The sequence below is a fragment of the Papaver somniferum genome, chromosome 6 (assembly GCF_003573695.1).
Source record: "Papaver somniferum cultivar HN1 chromosome 6, ASM357369v1, whole genome shotgun sequence".
Taxonomy (NCBI): Eukaryota; Viridiplantae; Streptophyta; class Magnoliopsida; order Ranunculales; family Papaveraceae; genus Papaver; species Papaver somniferum.
In genome coordinates this window covers 82,363,650-82,380,120 of record NC_039363.1, presented here as the reverse complement: position 1 = coordinate 82,380,120, position 16,471 = coordinate 82,363,650, and the positions used below count along the sequence as shown (strand labels likewise).

Genomic DNA, 16,471 nt, shown 5'->3' with positions numbered 1-16,471 from the left:
GGATTTGAAGCCAAAGAGATAGAACTAATATTGTCACAACCAAGTTTAGGAATTCCAGAGATTGAAAAGTGCAAGTCATTCAGAACATAGCAGATCCAAACCATTTCTGCAGCACTGTGAGCTAAAGTCCTATATTCAGCCTTTGTACTTGATCTGGCAACTGTAGTTTGCTTTTTATAAGACCAAGAAACAATATTTGAACCAATAAAAAATATAGTACCCTCATGTAGATCTTCTATCATCAATATTACCATCCCAATCTGCATCTGAGAAGCCTAAAAGAAATGATTCTCCTTTAGTAAAATGAAGACCATAATCCAATGTACCATTGAGATAATGCAAAATTCTTTTAGCAGCTTGGAGATGCTCAGTTCTAGGGTGTTGCATGAACTGACAGACCTGATTAACTGCAAAAGAGATATCAGGTCTAGTCCAAGTAATATATTGCAGTGCACCTACAAGGCTTCTGTACTCAGTTAGATTCTTAAGAAGAACACCTGAATGTATAATCCATTTGTTTGTGGGAGAAACAGGAGTCTGATAGGGTTTAGGTCCATCCATGTCATGATTTTGAAGTACTTCCACAACATATGTTGTTTGTGTAAGATAAAGAGAACCTGCATTTCTGGTAACCTCCAATCGAAGAAAGTAATGCATATCACCTAAATCCTTCAAAGGAAACTGAGCTTGTAACTGAGTGATAACATGTTGAAGAAAAGAAGAATTATAACCAGTAAGTAGGATATCATCAACATACACCAAAGCCACTGAAATTTGAGAACCTTGTTTATGAACAAACAAAGATGGATCAGCCACATAAATAACAAAGTTCAGAGCTTTCAAGGCTGAGCTCAGTTTGTCATACCAAGCTCTTAGAGCTTGCTTAATTCCATATATATCTTTATGAAGTAAGCAAACATGATCTGGTTTATCTGGTTCTCTAAAACCTGGTGGCTGAGACATATAAACTTCTTCTTGCAAGTCCCCATGAAGAAATGCATTGCTCACATCAAGTTAATGCATGTTCCAATCAAACTGCACTGCCATGGAAAATATAATTCTGATAGTAGCTGGTTTGGCAACAGGACTAAAAGTCTCATCAAAATCCAAACCTTGTTGCTGAGGAAAACCCTTAGCAACCAATATAGCTTTATGTTTGTCAATAGTTGCATCTGCATTATATTTAATTCTAAAGAACCACTTGCAACCAATGAGATTTTGAGCTGAATAAGGTGGAACCAGTGACCATGTACCTGCTTGCATGAGTGCATTATACTCTGAAACTAAAGATATTATCCATACTTTTTCTTTGTTAGCACCATCTATACTCTTAGGAACATGACACATTAAAGCTGTTGGCAGTGGATGCTTAGTAGCAAAGTAAGACTTGGGGGTGTAAATTTCGTTTTTACCTCTAGTAGTCATGCAATGATCATTTTTAACAAGAGCAAGAGAAGTGGAATTAGGAGATTTAGCTTTTGGTAGTGGATCAGGCAATGAAAAAGATAATGGCTCAGTAGAAGGAGACAAATGTGAAACAATATTTGCATATGGAAAAGAAATTTCATTGAATGAAACATGTCTAGAGATATAGATTTTTTCAGAGAGTGGTTCTAAACACCTACAACCCTTATGTTGTAAGTTGTAACCAAGAAAAATACATAGTTTGCTTCTAGGTTCAAGCTTATTTGATGTGTAAGGCTTCAACCAAGGAAAACAGGCACAACGAAAAACTTTAAAAAAATGATAGTCTGGTTGTTTGTGAATGAGGGTTTCATATGGAGTGTAGAAGTCAAGTGATCTGGTAGGAAGCCTGTTAATTAGGTAATTTTCAGTTTGTAAGACTTCAACCCAATACATATTTGGTATACCAGATTGTAGGAGAAGAGTTATAATGATTCCTAGAAGAGGTGTATGTTTAACTTTTGCAACACCATTTTTCTCAAGTGTATGTGGATAGATAAGTTTATGAGAAATACCTCTTGATTGACAATATTGAGCTGAAAAGGTGTTTAGAAATTCTCCACCATTGTCATTCCTAATTGTAATAACTGACTTGGAAAATAGCTTCTCTATTCTAGTAACAAATGACACAAAAGCATGCTTAAAGTCAGCTTTAGAAGACAAGGGGATAATCCAGCGATACTTCGTATATTCATCAATAATATTTGCATAATACAAACTGCCAGATACAGATGCAACATGACAAGGACCCCAAAGATCCATGTGTAACAACTCAAGAGGTTGTGTAGCTATTGTAGTAGAAAGTTGAAAGGGTAATCTTTGATATCAACAAAGCTTACATTCATTACATCAAAAATATTTATTAGAAACATTTACTAGATTCAATGTTCTACAAAGTTTTTGAAGGATTTGAAAGGATGGATGACCAAATTTTCTATGAAGAAGAGTAATGTCACTTATTGTTGAGGAGTAAGCATGATGAGATGATTGAAAGTTGATATGATATAGTCCATTTTTATGTGGACCTTGGAAGATAATCTTCCCCGAGGTCTGATCCTTCACAGAGAAACCATAAGAATCAAGAGTTAGAGAACAATTATTACGAGAAGTAAATTTATGAGCCGACAAAAGATTATGAGCATCTTGAGGAACAAAAAGAATGTCATTTAATCTAAATGAATGATTATTGACAGTTCTACTAGAGTGTCATATGTGAGTTATAAGCATACCTTCTCCATTGGATGTATTAATGATTTCAGTACCATCATATGGTGTTGCTTCTTGGATTAATGAAGCATCAACTGTAATATGACTATTAGCACCACTTTCTACTATCCATTTATATTTATCAAAAATATTTGATGCTGCAAGAATGACATTGAGATTTGTTGGTGGTGCTTTGCCTTTGCAAGTAAAATTCAGTCTTTCAGGACAGTTAGGAGCAAGATGAGAATCGGATAGACATATCTGACAAGGTGTTGTTTCACCAGTAGTATTGCCTCTTCCATAAGCAGGTCCGGTAAAATTTGCAGGATTTGGATATCTTCCACCACTTTTAAACCTGCCACCACTTGAGTATCTTCCTCTGAAATGACCTCTACTAGAAGAACCTCTAAAAGAACCTCTAAAGTTGTTGTTAGCTAGAAAATATTTAGCATCCATATTAAGTTTAGTGGTCTTAAGTCTCTCACTAACAACAGATTCTTCACTGAGTAGATTATTATGCAACTAAATACTGGTGACAGGTGGATTTCTGTGTCTCATGGAGATGGCAAATGAAATGTAATATGAATTTAAAGCCTTGAGAGTAATAACAACTAATTCTCTATCAGATTAAATTTCTCCAGGAGCATCCAATTGATCAGATAGCAGTTTGATTTCATTAATAAGCGTAGGGATGGATTTGTCACCTTGAATGAGTGAAAGCAGCTTAATACGCAACTGAATAGAATGTGTAGATGATGCTCTTGCAAACCGATCTTCAATACTCTTCCAAAGCTGATATGAGGTTGTAGAATTGGGAAAATATACAATAACAACATCAGAAATGGTTGACTTGATCCACATAATGATTATAGAGTCTTCTTCTATCCAGTCTGTGTAATCAGGATTCTCAATACCATTGGCTTCATTATGCGGAGAAGTATATTGAACATGACAAGGATATGTTTCATTAAGAAATTTCTGCAGCTTAATCTGCCATGAGTGACAGCCTGTGCCAGCCTGTTATACTTCACCACTTCAGTCCTTAAGCTGCACTGTCGAAGTCTTCTCTATATCTTGCTCTGTAACTCAGTTTTTAGCCCCCCTAAAGCTCATGGGTAGACAAACAACCTTGAGCTTGGACATGATCGTAATAAACCCAATACCATGCAATCCTTTTGAGAAAATATCAGCCAGCTGATCCAATGTATGAACATAGTAAACATCAAGAGATTTAGACTGAACAAGCTCTCGAATAAAGTGATAATCCAGATGAACATGCTTCATTTTGGAATGCAGAACTGGATTTGAAGCCAGAGAGATAGAACTAATATTGTCACAACCAAGTTTAGGAATTTTAGAGATTGAAAAGTACAAGTCATTCAAAATATAGCAGATCCAAACCATTTCTGCAGCACTGTGAGCTAAAGTCCTATATTCAGCCTCTGTACTCGATCTTGCAACTGTAGTTTGCATTTTAGAATACCAAGAAACAATATTTGAACCAAGAAAAATACAGTACCCTCCTATAGATCTTCTATCATCAATATTACCAGCCCAATCTGCATCTGAGAAGCCTAAAAGAAATGATTCTCCTTTAGTTAAATAAAGACCATAATCCAATATACCTTTGAGATAGCGCAGAATTCTTTTAGAAGCTTGGAGATGCTCAGTTCTAGGGTGCTGCATGAACTGACATACCTGATTAAATGCAAAGGAGATATCAAGTCTAGTCCAAGTAATATATTGCAGTGCACCTACAAGGATTCTGTACTCAGTTGGATTCTCAAGAAGAACACCTGAATGTATACTCAATTTTTGTGTGGGAGATACAAGAGTCTGTCAGGGTTTAGCTCCATCCATGTCATGCTTTTGAAGTAGATTCATAGCATATTTTGTTTGTGTAAGATAAATAGAATCTGCATTTCTGGTAACTCCCAATCCATGAAAGTAATGCATATCACTTAAATCCTTCAAAGAAAATTGAGCTTGTAACTGAGTGATAACATGTTGAAGAAAATAAGAATTAGAACCAGTATGTAGGATATCATCAATACACACCAAAGCAACTGAAATTTGAGAACCTTGTTTATGAATAAACAAAGATGGATCAGCCACAGAATTAACAAAGTTCAGAGCTTTCAAGGCTGAGCTCAGCTTGTCATACCAAGATCTTGGAGCTTGCTTAAGTCCATGTATAGCTTTATGAAGTAAGCAGACATGACCTGGTTTATATGGATCTACAAAACCTGGTGGCTGAGACATATAAACTTCTTCTTGCAAGTCCCCATGAAGAAATGCATTGCTCACATCAAGTTAATGCATGTTCCAATCAAACTGCACTGCCATGGAAAGAATAATTCTGATATTAGCTGGTTTAGCAACAGGACTAAAAGTCTCATTAAAATCCAAACCTTGTTGCTGATGAAAACCCTTAACAACCAATCTAGCTTTATGTTTTTCAATAGTTGCATCTGCGTTATATTTAATTCTAAAGACCCACTTTCAACCAATGATATTTTGAGCTCAATCAGGTGGAACCAGTGACCATGTACCTTCTTGCATGAGTGCATTATACTATGAAACTCAAGATATTTTCCATACTTTTTCTTTGTTAGCAGCACCTATACTCTTAGGAACATGACACATTAAAGTTGTTGGCAGTGGATGCTTAGTAGCAAAGTAAGACTTGGGGGGTGTAAATTCCATTTTTACCTATAGTAGTCATGCAATGATCATTTTTAACAAGAGGAAGAGAAGAAGAATTAGGAGATTTAGCTTTTGGCAGTGGATTAGGCAGTGAAAAAGATAATGGCTCAGTAGAAGGAGACAAATGTGAAACAATATTTGCATATGGAAAAGAACTTTCATTGAATGAAACATGTATAGAGATACAGATTGTTTCAGAGAGTGGTTTTAAACACCTATAACCTTTATGTTGTAAGTTGTAACCAAGAAAAATACATAGTTTGCTTCTAGGTTCAAGCTTATTGTATGTCCAAGGCTTCAACCAAGGAAAACAGACACAACCAAAAACTTTAAAAAAATGATAGTCTGGTTGTTTAAGAAAGAGGGTTTCATATGAAGTGTAGAAGTCAAGTGATCTGGTAGGAAGTATGTTAATTAGGTAATTTTCAGTTTGTAAGGCTTCAACCCAATACATATCTGGTAGACCAGATTATGGGAGAAGAGTTCTAGTGATTCCTAGAAGATGTTTATATTTAACGTCTTCAACATCATTTTTCTCAGGTGTATGTGGACATGTAAGTTCATGAGAAATACCTCTTGATTGACAATATTGAGCTAAAAAGTTGTTTAGAAATTCTCCACAATTGTCAGTCCTAATTGTAATAGTTGACTTGGAAAGTAGCTTCTCTATTCTAATAACAAATGACACAAAAGCTTGCTTAAAGTGAGCTTTAGAAGACAAGGTAATAATCCAACAATACTTTGTATATTCATCAATAATATTTGTATAATACAAACTGCCAGATACAGATGCAACATAACAAGGACCCCAAAGATCCATGTGTAACAGATCAAGAGGTTGTGCAACTATTGTAGTAGAAAGTTGAAAGGGTAATTTTTGAGATCTACAAAGCTTACATTCATTAAAGCAAAAATATTTATTAGAAACATTTACTAGATTCAATGTACTATAAAGTTTTGAAGGGTTTGAAAGGATGGATGACCAAATCTTCCATGAAGAAGAGCAATGTCACTTATTCTTGACGAGTATAAGCATGATGAGATGATTGAAAGTTTATATGATAGAGTCCATTTTTTTGTCGAACCTGGAAGATAATCTTCCCAGAGGTCTGATCCTTCACAAAGAAACCATGAGAATCAAGAGTTAGAGAACAATTATTATTAGAAGTACTTGGATCAATGAAGCATCAGTTGTAATATGACTATTAACACCACTGTCTACTATCCATTCATCTTTATCAAAAATATCTGTTGTAGAAAGCATAGCATCAAAAATATCCTTTGTAAGTAAAATTCAGTCTTTGAGGACAGTTAGGAGCAAGATGAAAATCAGATAGACATATCTGACATGGTATTGTTTCACTAGCAGTATTGATGTAGATACCGTCGAAATCGGTTAAGATATCTCAAATATCTGAACGGGAATCACATGGAAATTATTATTAGGGGAAGTCTCACCCAACTTAGAGAGTTGGGACCCAATTTAGGCACAGGTCCAATTACAGAGATGAGTCCGGGAATCAAAGTACAAACTAGGAAGGAGTGAGGCACCTAGCATGTCCAATCCGAAGACTGGCCTCTACTTTATATTTGGGATATTAGGATTTAAATTTACAAAGATATATAACAAAAATGAGCATAAAGTAAAGAAAACATTCTCTAATTAACACTCAATCATGTCAAAGAAAACAAACTTCAATCAGTATCCCCAAAACATCATCATTATTATTATTGGAAAATTATTATTATGAAATTATTATTATTATTACGGGAAAATATTATTAAGACGGAACAGAGAACCAAAATACCAATCAAGCCAAAATCAATTATTATCATTATCACTTAATCAATATCAATCAAACCACAATTATTATTATTATCAATTACTATTATTGAAAACTAAAAGAGTAATATTTACACAGAAGTGGCAGGTAGTCGGGCTACAATCTGAGCACCGACATCTTATTATTATTATTATTATAAAAGATGCCACTAAGGCTATATTGAAGAAAAAAAAGAGTTAATTACAAAAATTTGGCAGGAAGTCGAGCAACAAGTTGTACTCCACACCTTGAAGAAAAAAGAGTTAATTACAAAGGCTATATTATTATTATTATTATTATTATTATGCAAATTCTAGATGAAGAAAATCATGCAACGGAGCACGAGTATTGACTATCAATCACCGACCACTAATCAACCTAGCATTATTATTGTTATTAACCATTAGACCACACATCATCTCATTGCAGCATGAAACACACAGGGACATGATGTTTTTGTCGCTAACATGATACGATTTAGGATCCATGCAATATACCACGGAAACAGAACTCAATCCTCACCAACAAAACAAATATCAAGCAGTCACACGGGTATAGGTAGATGGCTTAGCCAGGGCCTACTGCATGCGCATGTTGTCACAGATTATGAAGATAAACAGAACAGCCATAATTATGCTCATATGGATACCACAGATTCATTCGATTGTTGACACACAAGCATGAGAAATTCCAAAGTGGATCAATCCGCACAAAATGTAACTTGGATTAACGAGAACCAACGAATGATGCTTCCACGTTCCGAATCTAGCAACTGCGCATTTCCGTTTCAAAATGGATTTTTAGTCTTACCGTTTTCTTCCCTATACCTCTATCAATTCTCTCAAACTAATTTTTTTTTTCCAAACTCATGAAAAAGCTCCCTATTTATAACCTCTTCCAACCATCTAGGACCCTAGGATTGAATGTCTACGATCACACGGTGAAATTCTAAAACCTAAATATTGTTACTCATATTCAAAAACATTATTCCCATTTTTATAAATTCATTGGATATTAATACCAAAAATGCAAAAGATTTCATTTAAACCTAGGATCTTAGTTGGAAGGAAAGACTTGGGAACAAAGGAACCTTATGTCAAAAAGCATGTCGGCATATTTAGGGGGCGACTAGCTAACGAGAATGACTAGGGTATTCATTTGGGAAAGGGCAGGACTTAGTGGACCTATTAGGTTCGGATGTCCAGCCAAAGAGGTTTGACACTAATTAGTGGACTTTCAAAAATTGGTCGGGCTAATTGAATTCATTTTGGTCCATTGTACTTGGTGGATGTATCCTTTTACTCTCAGAACATATTTTGGCTCGCGGTGCGCATGTTGCTAGATTTGGTTCGCAACAACATTTTCAATTTAGACCCAACGTTTGTGTGAAATTGGGGTGTCTACAATTGCCTCTTCCATAAGCATGTCTTGTGAAAATTGCAGGATTTGGATATCTTCCACCACTTGTAAATCTACCACTGGAGTATCTTCCTCTGAAATGACCTCTACTAGAAGAACCTCTAAAAGAGCCTCTACAGTTGTTGTTAACTAGAAAAGCTTTAATATCCATATCAAGTTTAGTGGTCTTGAATCTCTCACTAACAGCAATAGCCAATTGATCAGATAACAGTTTGATTTCATTAATAAGTATAGGAATGGATTTGTCACCTTGAGTGAGTGAAAGCAGCTTAGTACGCAACTGAATAGAATGTGTGGGTGATGCTCTTGCAAACCGATCTTCAGTACAGCATAATGGTTGAGTTGATCCACATAATGATTGTAGTGTACCATTGGCTTCATTCCGTGGAGGAGTATATTGAACAAGTATTGATTTGATTTAGTGGAACCTTTGAAAAGGAAGACGCAGTAGGATTTTCCATTGATAAAGTAGAACCGAATTCTTGAATCATAACAGATTTGAGATTCAAGAAAAGATGAAAACAACAAAAAATTGTTGAAATTAGAGAAACAAAGATCACACCGTTGTATTGGAGAGGAAAGAATGCTTGAGATTTGATCAAAACAATGGATGAATATGAGATTTAGATCAAGAAACGCAACGAAGATGAATACTGAACAAAATCACCAAACAACACACAAGAATTCTCTGAAAAATAATCAGGACAGATATGATTCATCAACAGATTGAAGTTTCTGTTGAGAAGAACATAATCGAAGAAGGATTAAAAACTGATTGAAGCTAACCTAACCTGTCTGATACCATAAGAACATTGTGTTAATGGTGATTATCAAGAACAGTTACTACACTCAGACTCATTACCAGAATTGACAGATAGAGTAAATGACTGTATTTAAAGCTACTACAAAGTTTACTACAGTTACTGAGACCGACATATACACGTGCAGTATACACATGAGTGACAGTCAGTGCCAGCCTGTTATCCTTCACCACTTCAGTTATTGAACTGTACTGCAGAAGTCTTCTCTATATCCTGTAATTGTCTTTAGATTTGTGTCTGTATGATTGAATTTATGAGCAACTACATTTAAGCTTAATTCTCACCATGATACGACTGGTGTCTATTTTCGTTACACGATAATTGTCAGTTAGATCAAATTGGGTATGAAAATCAGAAACGAGCTTAGTTCTCACCATGATATGACTGGTGTCTATTTTCGTTACACGATAATCGTCAGTTAGATCAATTTGGGTATGAAAATCAAAAACTAAATTGAAAATGGCAATCAGAAACTGATATACTCTCACGCAAAACCTAACTGTAAGACGACGAAAAACAACAATGTAGCGTAACACCGTCTAAGATTACGACAGTGGTGAAAAGGCCGCGACGACGACAAAGGAATCGACAATCACTGGGATAAAATAATTGGTTGTTGGAAGTACACGTATTAAAACAGTACCCGTCTATTTAGCTCAAGGTGTGCAAGACGCACCCGCTCAAGGTTTTTCTGTCGTTTAACAGGAAATTTGTTCAACCAACACCACACGCGAATCGGACCTGTTCCTCAGAGTTATACTCAAATGTAATGCACAAATATATAAACCAATATGACCGACTGATATCGCCAGGACACGTACATAAACAAGATTACACTCATACGACTGATGAAGTCAACTGTTCAACTCACAGATGTCTGCTTGTTATTGGTCGTTAGTGGCCGATCACTGTGAAGCATCTACAGCAGCCTCGTTTTTTAGTGGCTCCAATAAGTTTCTTTTTTTTCCTCTCTTAATAATTTAAAAAAACTGACATACTCTTTAGAATTCCCTTATTTCTCCTCTCTCCCTTTTCAGTTGTGAGAGTTTGAGGTTGAGTTTTCAACATCAAAATAATCAAATTTTATTAATAAATTTGTCAATGAATCCGTAGAAAAACAACAACACTCTGTTTTCATCACTGTGGTGGTTTCCGTGAAAATCCAAAGATTCTTAATTCCAATATTCTGTAAGTGTTTGATTCTTATCATCCATTTCAAATTGAATTTTTTTTTCAATTACAAGTTTGAGTAAGCTAACTCCATTAGTTTCATTATCATATTGCTCTCTAATTTATTTTCTGTGGATGAAAATTGATAAATTACACCAGTTGAGACTATAAACAAGAGTCTAGTCTAATTCTTTCTTGTATGTATAGAAACAGGTTATTCCCTCTGCAATGACGGCAATATTGGCTTCGCATGGCTGTTATTGCCGAAATAACGAGCAACCAGAACAAGGAAGAGCAGTAGTAGATAGTCTTAGTTTCTCTAGTTCAATTTCTGTACAAAAATTACCAAAATCTGAGAATTTCTTAAGTGATGTTTCAATAGTTAATAGAAGATTTACATTTCGAGTAAATGCGCAACAAGCCGACTTATCCAAGAGGTTAGGTGTAAATGGGCAAGCTAATAGAATGGTTTCAGCGGCTGAAGTAACCAGAAGTAAGAATACAATCAACGGAGGTGTAACTGGTAATGGGCGTGCTACTAAAATGGTACCCACCAGGGAAGCAATGAGAAACATGAGATCAGTTAATGGTTCACAGAAGGTTGTTAATGGAACAAGTACAGTTAATAGAAGTACTTCACTTAATCTAGTTAATACTCAGAAAACTGTTGGGTTTAGCAATGATGTTTCATTTAATGAGGAACTAAAAGTACTGCCTTCAGATGAAACTTTTAGTTGGGCTAATGAAAATTACAACTCTTTTCAAAGGAGTGTAGATGTGTGGTCTTTCGTTCTTTCTTTACGTGTACGTATACTCCTCGACAACGCCAAATGGTCATATCTTGGAGGTTTCACTGAAGATAAGCAGGTTAGTTAATGGTACCAATTCTAGCTTCTATTAGGTCTCACTTACAAGCTTTTTAGTAAGTGTGTGTTTATTTGGGTCAATCTGGCTATGTTCCATCCAGAAAAACAGAAGACGGGGTACGGCTTCATGGTTAAGAGAATGTGTATTACAGCTTGGGCCAACATTTATCAAACTTGGACAGTTGTCCTCAACACGGTCTGACTTGTTCCCGCGTGAGTTTGTGGACGAGCTTGCCAAGCTGCAGGTATTTGCTATGTTGAATCTTAATATACACCTCCTCTAATAATGCTATATTGATTACTTCAAAATAAACTCAAAATCAAGAGCTTAAGAATAATGTGTCAGTTTACTTCATGAACTAATTTGGACTAGCTAGGGTAACATCTGTTTCTTATTGAACGTGATATTCAGGATAGAGTCCCAGCATTTTCAGCTAAGAAAGCTAGAGCATTCATAGAGAATGAATTGGGAGCTCCAGTTGATGTTCTGTTTAAGGAATTTGAAGATCGACCTATAGCTGCGGCTAGTCTTGGTCAGGTCACACTTTTATCCCATGGCTGTTTGACAAGCTTCTGTTTCCGTTGGTAATGAGAAAAACCGGTATAGTTTTGCTAATGACTTTGCTGATAAGTTCTTTTGGTTTTAGGTACACCGAGCTATTCTGCATAACGGAGAGAAAGTGGTTGTGAAAGTTCAAAGACCTGGTCTTAAGAAACTCTTTGATATTGACTTACGTAAGCACATATACTCATACAGCTTAGTTGAGTTTTTCTATGTATGTTTAGTCCTTTTCTGGGTTTCCTATTGAATTCTGCTTTTCTTACAGGAAATCTAAAGCTAATTGCTGAATATTTTCAAAGAAGTGAAACTCTGGGAGGTCCTAAAAGGGACTGGATGGGTATATATGAAGAATGTGCTACGTAAGACTACGAGCATCCACTTATTCATTTTAACTTAGCATGATATATCTATCACTAATTCCAACATTTTGTAATGTTTTCAGGATTCTGTATCAGGAAGTTGATTATATAAATGAAGCGAAAAATGCTGATAGATTCCGTCGTGATTTCCGAAACATAAAGTGGGTTCGAGTACCTGTATGTTTCTTGCTCAAGACAACCACACACACCATATATAGTTCCGTTAAATATGCACAGAACTTTTATTCTAACAAGCTGCATTTTGGTTTTCTTATAGCTGGTGTTTTGGGACTATACTGCGACAAAGGTGTTAACATTGGAATATGTTCCAGGTTTCCATCTGAACCATACACATGCTTGGTCGTATAAGTATTATTGATACTTACTTGATTGTTTAAATTTGGTTTCTATACTGCAGGTGTTAAGATAAATAACTTGGACATGGTAGATGCTCGAGGGTTTGATCGTTCTCGCATCTCTTCACGTTCTATTGAAGCATACTTGATTCAGGTGAAGAAGCTTTCGGGCCTTTCATATCACTCAAATGAGTCACATATTCTCATCCATTGACACTAAAGTTCTTTGGCGCTGATTTTCTTAGATACTGAGAACTGGCTTCTTTCATGCTGATCCTCATCCTGGGAATCTTGCCATTGACGTGGATGAAACCCTCATCTACTATGATTTTGGTATGATGGGAGAGATAAAAACTTTCACTCGAGAGAGATTGCTTGAACTCTTCTATGCAGTTTATGAGAAGGATGCAAAAAAGGTTTGCACCTTTCTTAAGCTTACCTACGGTTGTAAGTTATGGAATTTAAAATTTCAAACTTCTTCAGATTAAGACAACTCTATGAACTGTGCATTTCAGGTTATAAAATGTTTAATAGAGCTCGAAGCACTCCAGCCCACTGGAGACTTGTCATCGGTGTGTATGCCCACTGTTTCCGTTTAAGACCTTAATGTAGTAATAATTTGGTTGTTTTTGATTAATAGGAATCTTTGATAAATTTTGCAAAGTTTTGTTATCATGTCTAGGTTAAGAGATCTGTGCAGTTCTTTTTGGATAATTTACTAAGCCAAAGTCCTGACCAGCAGCAGACTTTAGCTGCAATTGGTGAGGTATGTTATAATTTGGATATTATACATGTATACTGACTTCATTATGGAGGTACTTTCAGAGCATATTCATATGTGAAATCGACTTAACTGTCCTGATTGTAATATTGGGTATTTTTATGTTTTCATAGGACTTATTTGCAATAGCAACAGATCAGCCATTCCGCTTCCCATCTACTTTTACCTTTGTCATTCGGGCATTTTCAACCTTGGAAGGTTCACCCCCTAACTTCTGTAGATAAGGAATAAGAATGCTTAACTTGGCTTCACCTTTCTGGCTACAATGCGTTGTTTGGATTTACCCTGATGGTAACTCTTCTTTCTTACAGGTATAGGATATATACTAGATCCAGACTTTTCATTTGTGAAAATTGCTTCCCCTTATGCACAAGTATGTATTTCTTACTTCAATACTACTAGTATATTATTTGGTTTCTTCCATAATCCATATATATGAGCTAATCTCTAGAATTCAAATAAAATTTCCAGGAACTCCTAGATGTAAGACAGAAGCAACAAGGTGGAGCCCAACTCGTGGAGGGTATAAGAAGACAGGCTAATGAAGTAATTGTTTGTCTTGTGTTAGTTCTGTTATCAAAATATATCCGGCATCAGCTTAGTTTTCATTATTTTTAGTTTGCCATTTGTAAAATCTGGATTATGTTAAAATTTGCAGGCCAGAACCTCCACCATTTCCATGCCATCCCGAGTTCAACGCATAGAGGAGTTCGTGAAAGAGCTTGAATCAGGGGAATTAAAACTCAGAGTCAGGGTACTTGAGGTAATTTAAAATCTATCTAGTTTTCGAGACCCCTTTACCTTTTAGAAAAAATTCTTTTAAGCATATGCTAAAGAAATTTTCCCAATAAACCAGTCGGAAAGGTCAGCTCGAAAGGCAACGATACTTCAAATGGCTACAATGTACACAGTTATCGGAGGCTCATTACTAAACATTGGAGTATCTTTTAGCAGCCAGGGAAATAACATGATTGCAAATGGGTCTTTCGTTGGTGCAAGTAAGTCGTCCATTCATTTCGTTAATGATCGAGAAATGCTTCTTTAAGTTCGTTCGAATCTATATGGACGTTCTGTTTAATGATATGTCCCTAACATTATATTGCAGGTATTTTTTTCATATTGTTATTAAGGTCTATGCAAAGGGTGAAGAAGATTGAAAAATTTGAGAAGTCTATATAGAAATGTTATACTCCGTATTAAATTAATTACAAGAATTTGAAAAGAAATTTATTCTCATTTTGTAGATTGCAGTTTTTTGCTTATAGGTTAAAAATTTGTACTTGGAAAAGAAGGAGACGAGTATTTCATCGTATAATCTCCTCATAATATACAAAGTGTTACACATTGTAAAAGAATCGATACAACAGTTGTAATTGTATGATGGCAATGATAATATAATGGAATATACTGTTCTAGTCACAAACTTGTTGGAGTTTATGGATCGTAAAAAATAAATTAACAAATAAAAATCCACATTATCATTGATCTGAATTTTAATTTCTATAACTTACAACTAGTTACTGATAAATGGTAAGGTATGTAAGATAGACGCTTATTCGTTTGAGCTTGATTCGTGATCTGAATCTTATTCGGTCTTTGATGTCAGATCATTTGTTTTTTTTATTTTTGTGATGTTTGACTCGAGGTCTGACTCAACTCATACATCTGACTCGAAATTATTTGAGCACATATCAGACAGTATTCAATAGTTTTCTATAATCTTTTTCGTTCTAATGTCAATATCATCTTTTTCATGTACAGAGGCCAATTAATAAGATGTCCGGAGGAGTCTAGTTACACCGTTACTTAGAACCATTTGATGTTGTCTTTTCGATTTAATTATCAGTAAATCTGTTTTAAGTTTAATGCTGCTTGTTTTTTTTATCTTAGATTAACTTGTAGAAGGAATCTGAGTTTTTCTTTTAGTACTTTCTATTTCCCTGAAAGTTTTTCAAAATATCTTTGTTGATTTATTTGCTAATGGGGTGTTAACTTTTTTGGCAGATCTCCTGGTTGATTTTGTGTAATCTTCAGTCGTGAACACTAGTAGTGGTGAAATCTTCATTGATTCTATCTCTCGTTTATCGCAGTAGTGCTTGCTCTCCGATAGTCGTATTGTTCCTATTCATCACTGTGTTACAAAAAAGTAGTTTTTGGTTTCAACATCAAAGTTTTCATCATTGTATGCTTCTCTGTTCATCAAGATTAATCATCATCAACTCTATCGTTTTCCATGGGTTGGTATATTCAAAAAGATGGTCAACAGTCAGTTTAGTTTCAGTTACCATAATTAGAATTATTTCCCCCCTTGTGATATCCAAAAAATAGTCAAGCCTTTAATCCCTCTAATCAAGCAAGACAGTTGTCTAGGTCAATATCTTAAGGAACAAAAATATTCTGTTTATTCCCCGTCCTTCTATAACCCAATAAGATATCCTACATTTACTCAAAACCCTATTTCCCCCAAACCTTATATTCATCAACATATTAGGTCTAGGAAAACATATTACTCTCAGAGAAAAATTGCAAACAATAATATGGAGGGGTTATCTCAGAGTATGCAAGCAGCTGATATTGGTGTGGGTCCTTCAAGAAGAATCCGTAGAGCTATCACCTCAGCAAAGGTGGTGAAAGATGCAGCAGATGAATGGATGTATAGTTTACTTGGTAAACTTATTTCTAAAGATGCTCAAAATCATGAAAAGGTCAAGGAGGAAGTTAATATGATATGGAAGTGTTATCGCCGTTTTGAGATTATCTCTAAGGGAACTAATCTCTTCGTTTTCATATTCGAGAGAAAGACAACTTATGATAGTGTGGTTGCCAATGCTCCATGGTCAATGCTAGGATTTCTTCTGAGTCTTCAAAAATATGACTCTAATATGCCATTAGAAGACTATAAATTTATTAGTCAAGTATGGTGTGTAAAGCTTCGAAA

The 16,471-nt window shown here is 35.4% G+C and overlaps 1 protein-coding gene across 2 annotated transcripts; it reads left to right on the top strand.

Moving 5' to 3' along the window:
* Nucleotides 1–10,442: 10,442 nt before the first annotated feature.
* Nucleotides 10,443–14,956, top strand: LOC113288175 (protein ACTIVITY OF BC1 COMPLEX KINASE 7, chloroplastic-like). Of its 2 annotated transcripts, none has more exons than XM_026537132.1 (18): nucleotides 10,443–10,627; nucleotides 10,823–11,476; nucleotides 11,577–11,720; nucleotides 11,888–12,013; nucleotides 12,123–12,210; nucleotides 12,303–12,396; nucleotides 12,480–12,573; nucleotides 12,674–12,728; nucleotides 12,815–12,906; nucleotides 12,998–13,168; nucleotides 13,268–13,324; nucleotides 13,435–13,518; nucleotides 13,647–13,731; nucleotides 13,845–13,906; nucleotides 14,005–14,079; nucleotides 14,192–14,296; nucleotides 14,390–14,531; nucleotides 14,639–14,956. In XM_026537132.1, exons 2-18 carry the CDS (start codon nucleotides 10,838–10,840, stop codon nucleotides 14,710–14,712), a joined length of 2,187 nt encoding a protein of 728 aa, XP_026392917.1. In that variant the 5' UTR covers nucleotides 10,443–10,627; nucleotides 10,823–10,837; the 3' UTR covers nucleotides 14,713–14,956. The 2 variants fall into 2 exon arrangements, with proteins under 2 accessions (XP_026392917.1, XP_026392916.1); XM_026537131.1 differs by having other exon boundaries at nucleotides 10,817–11,476.
* The last annotated feature ends 1,515 nt before the right edge of the window (nucleotides 14,957–16,471 follow it).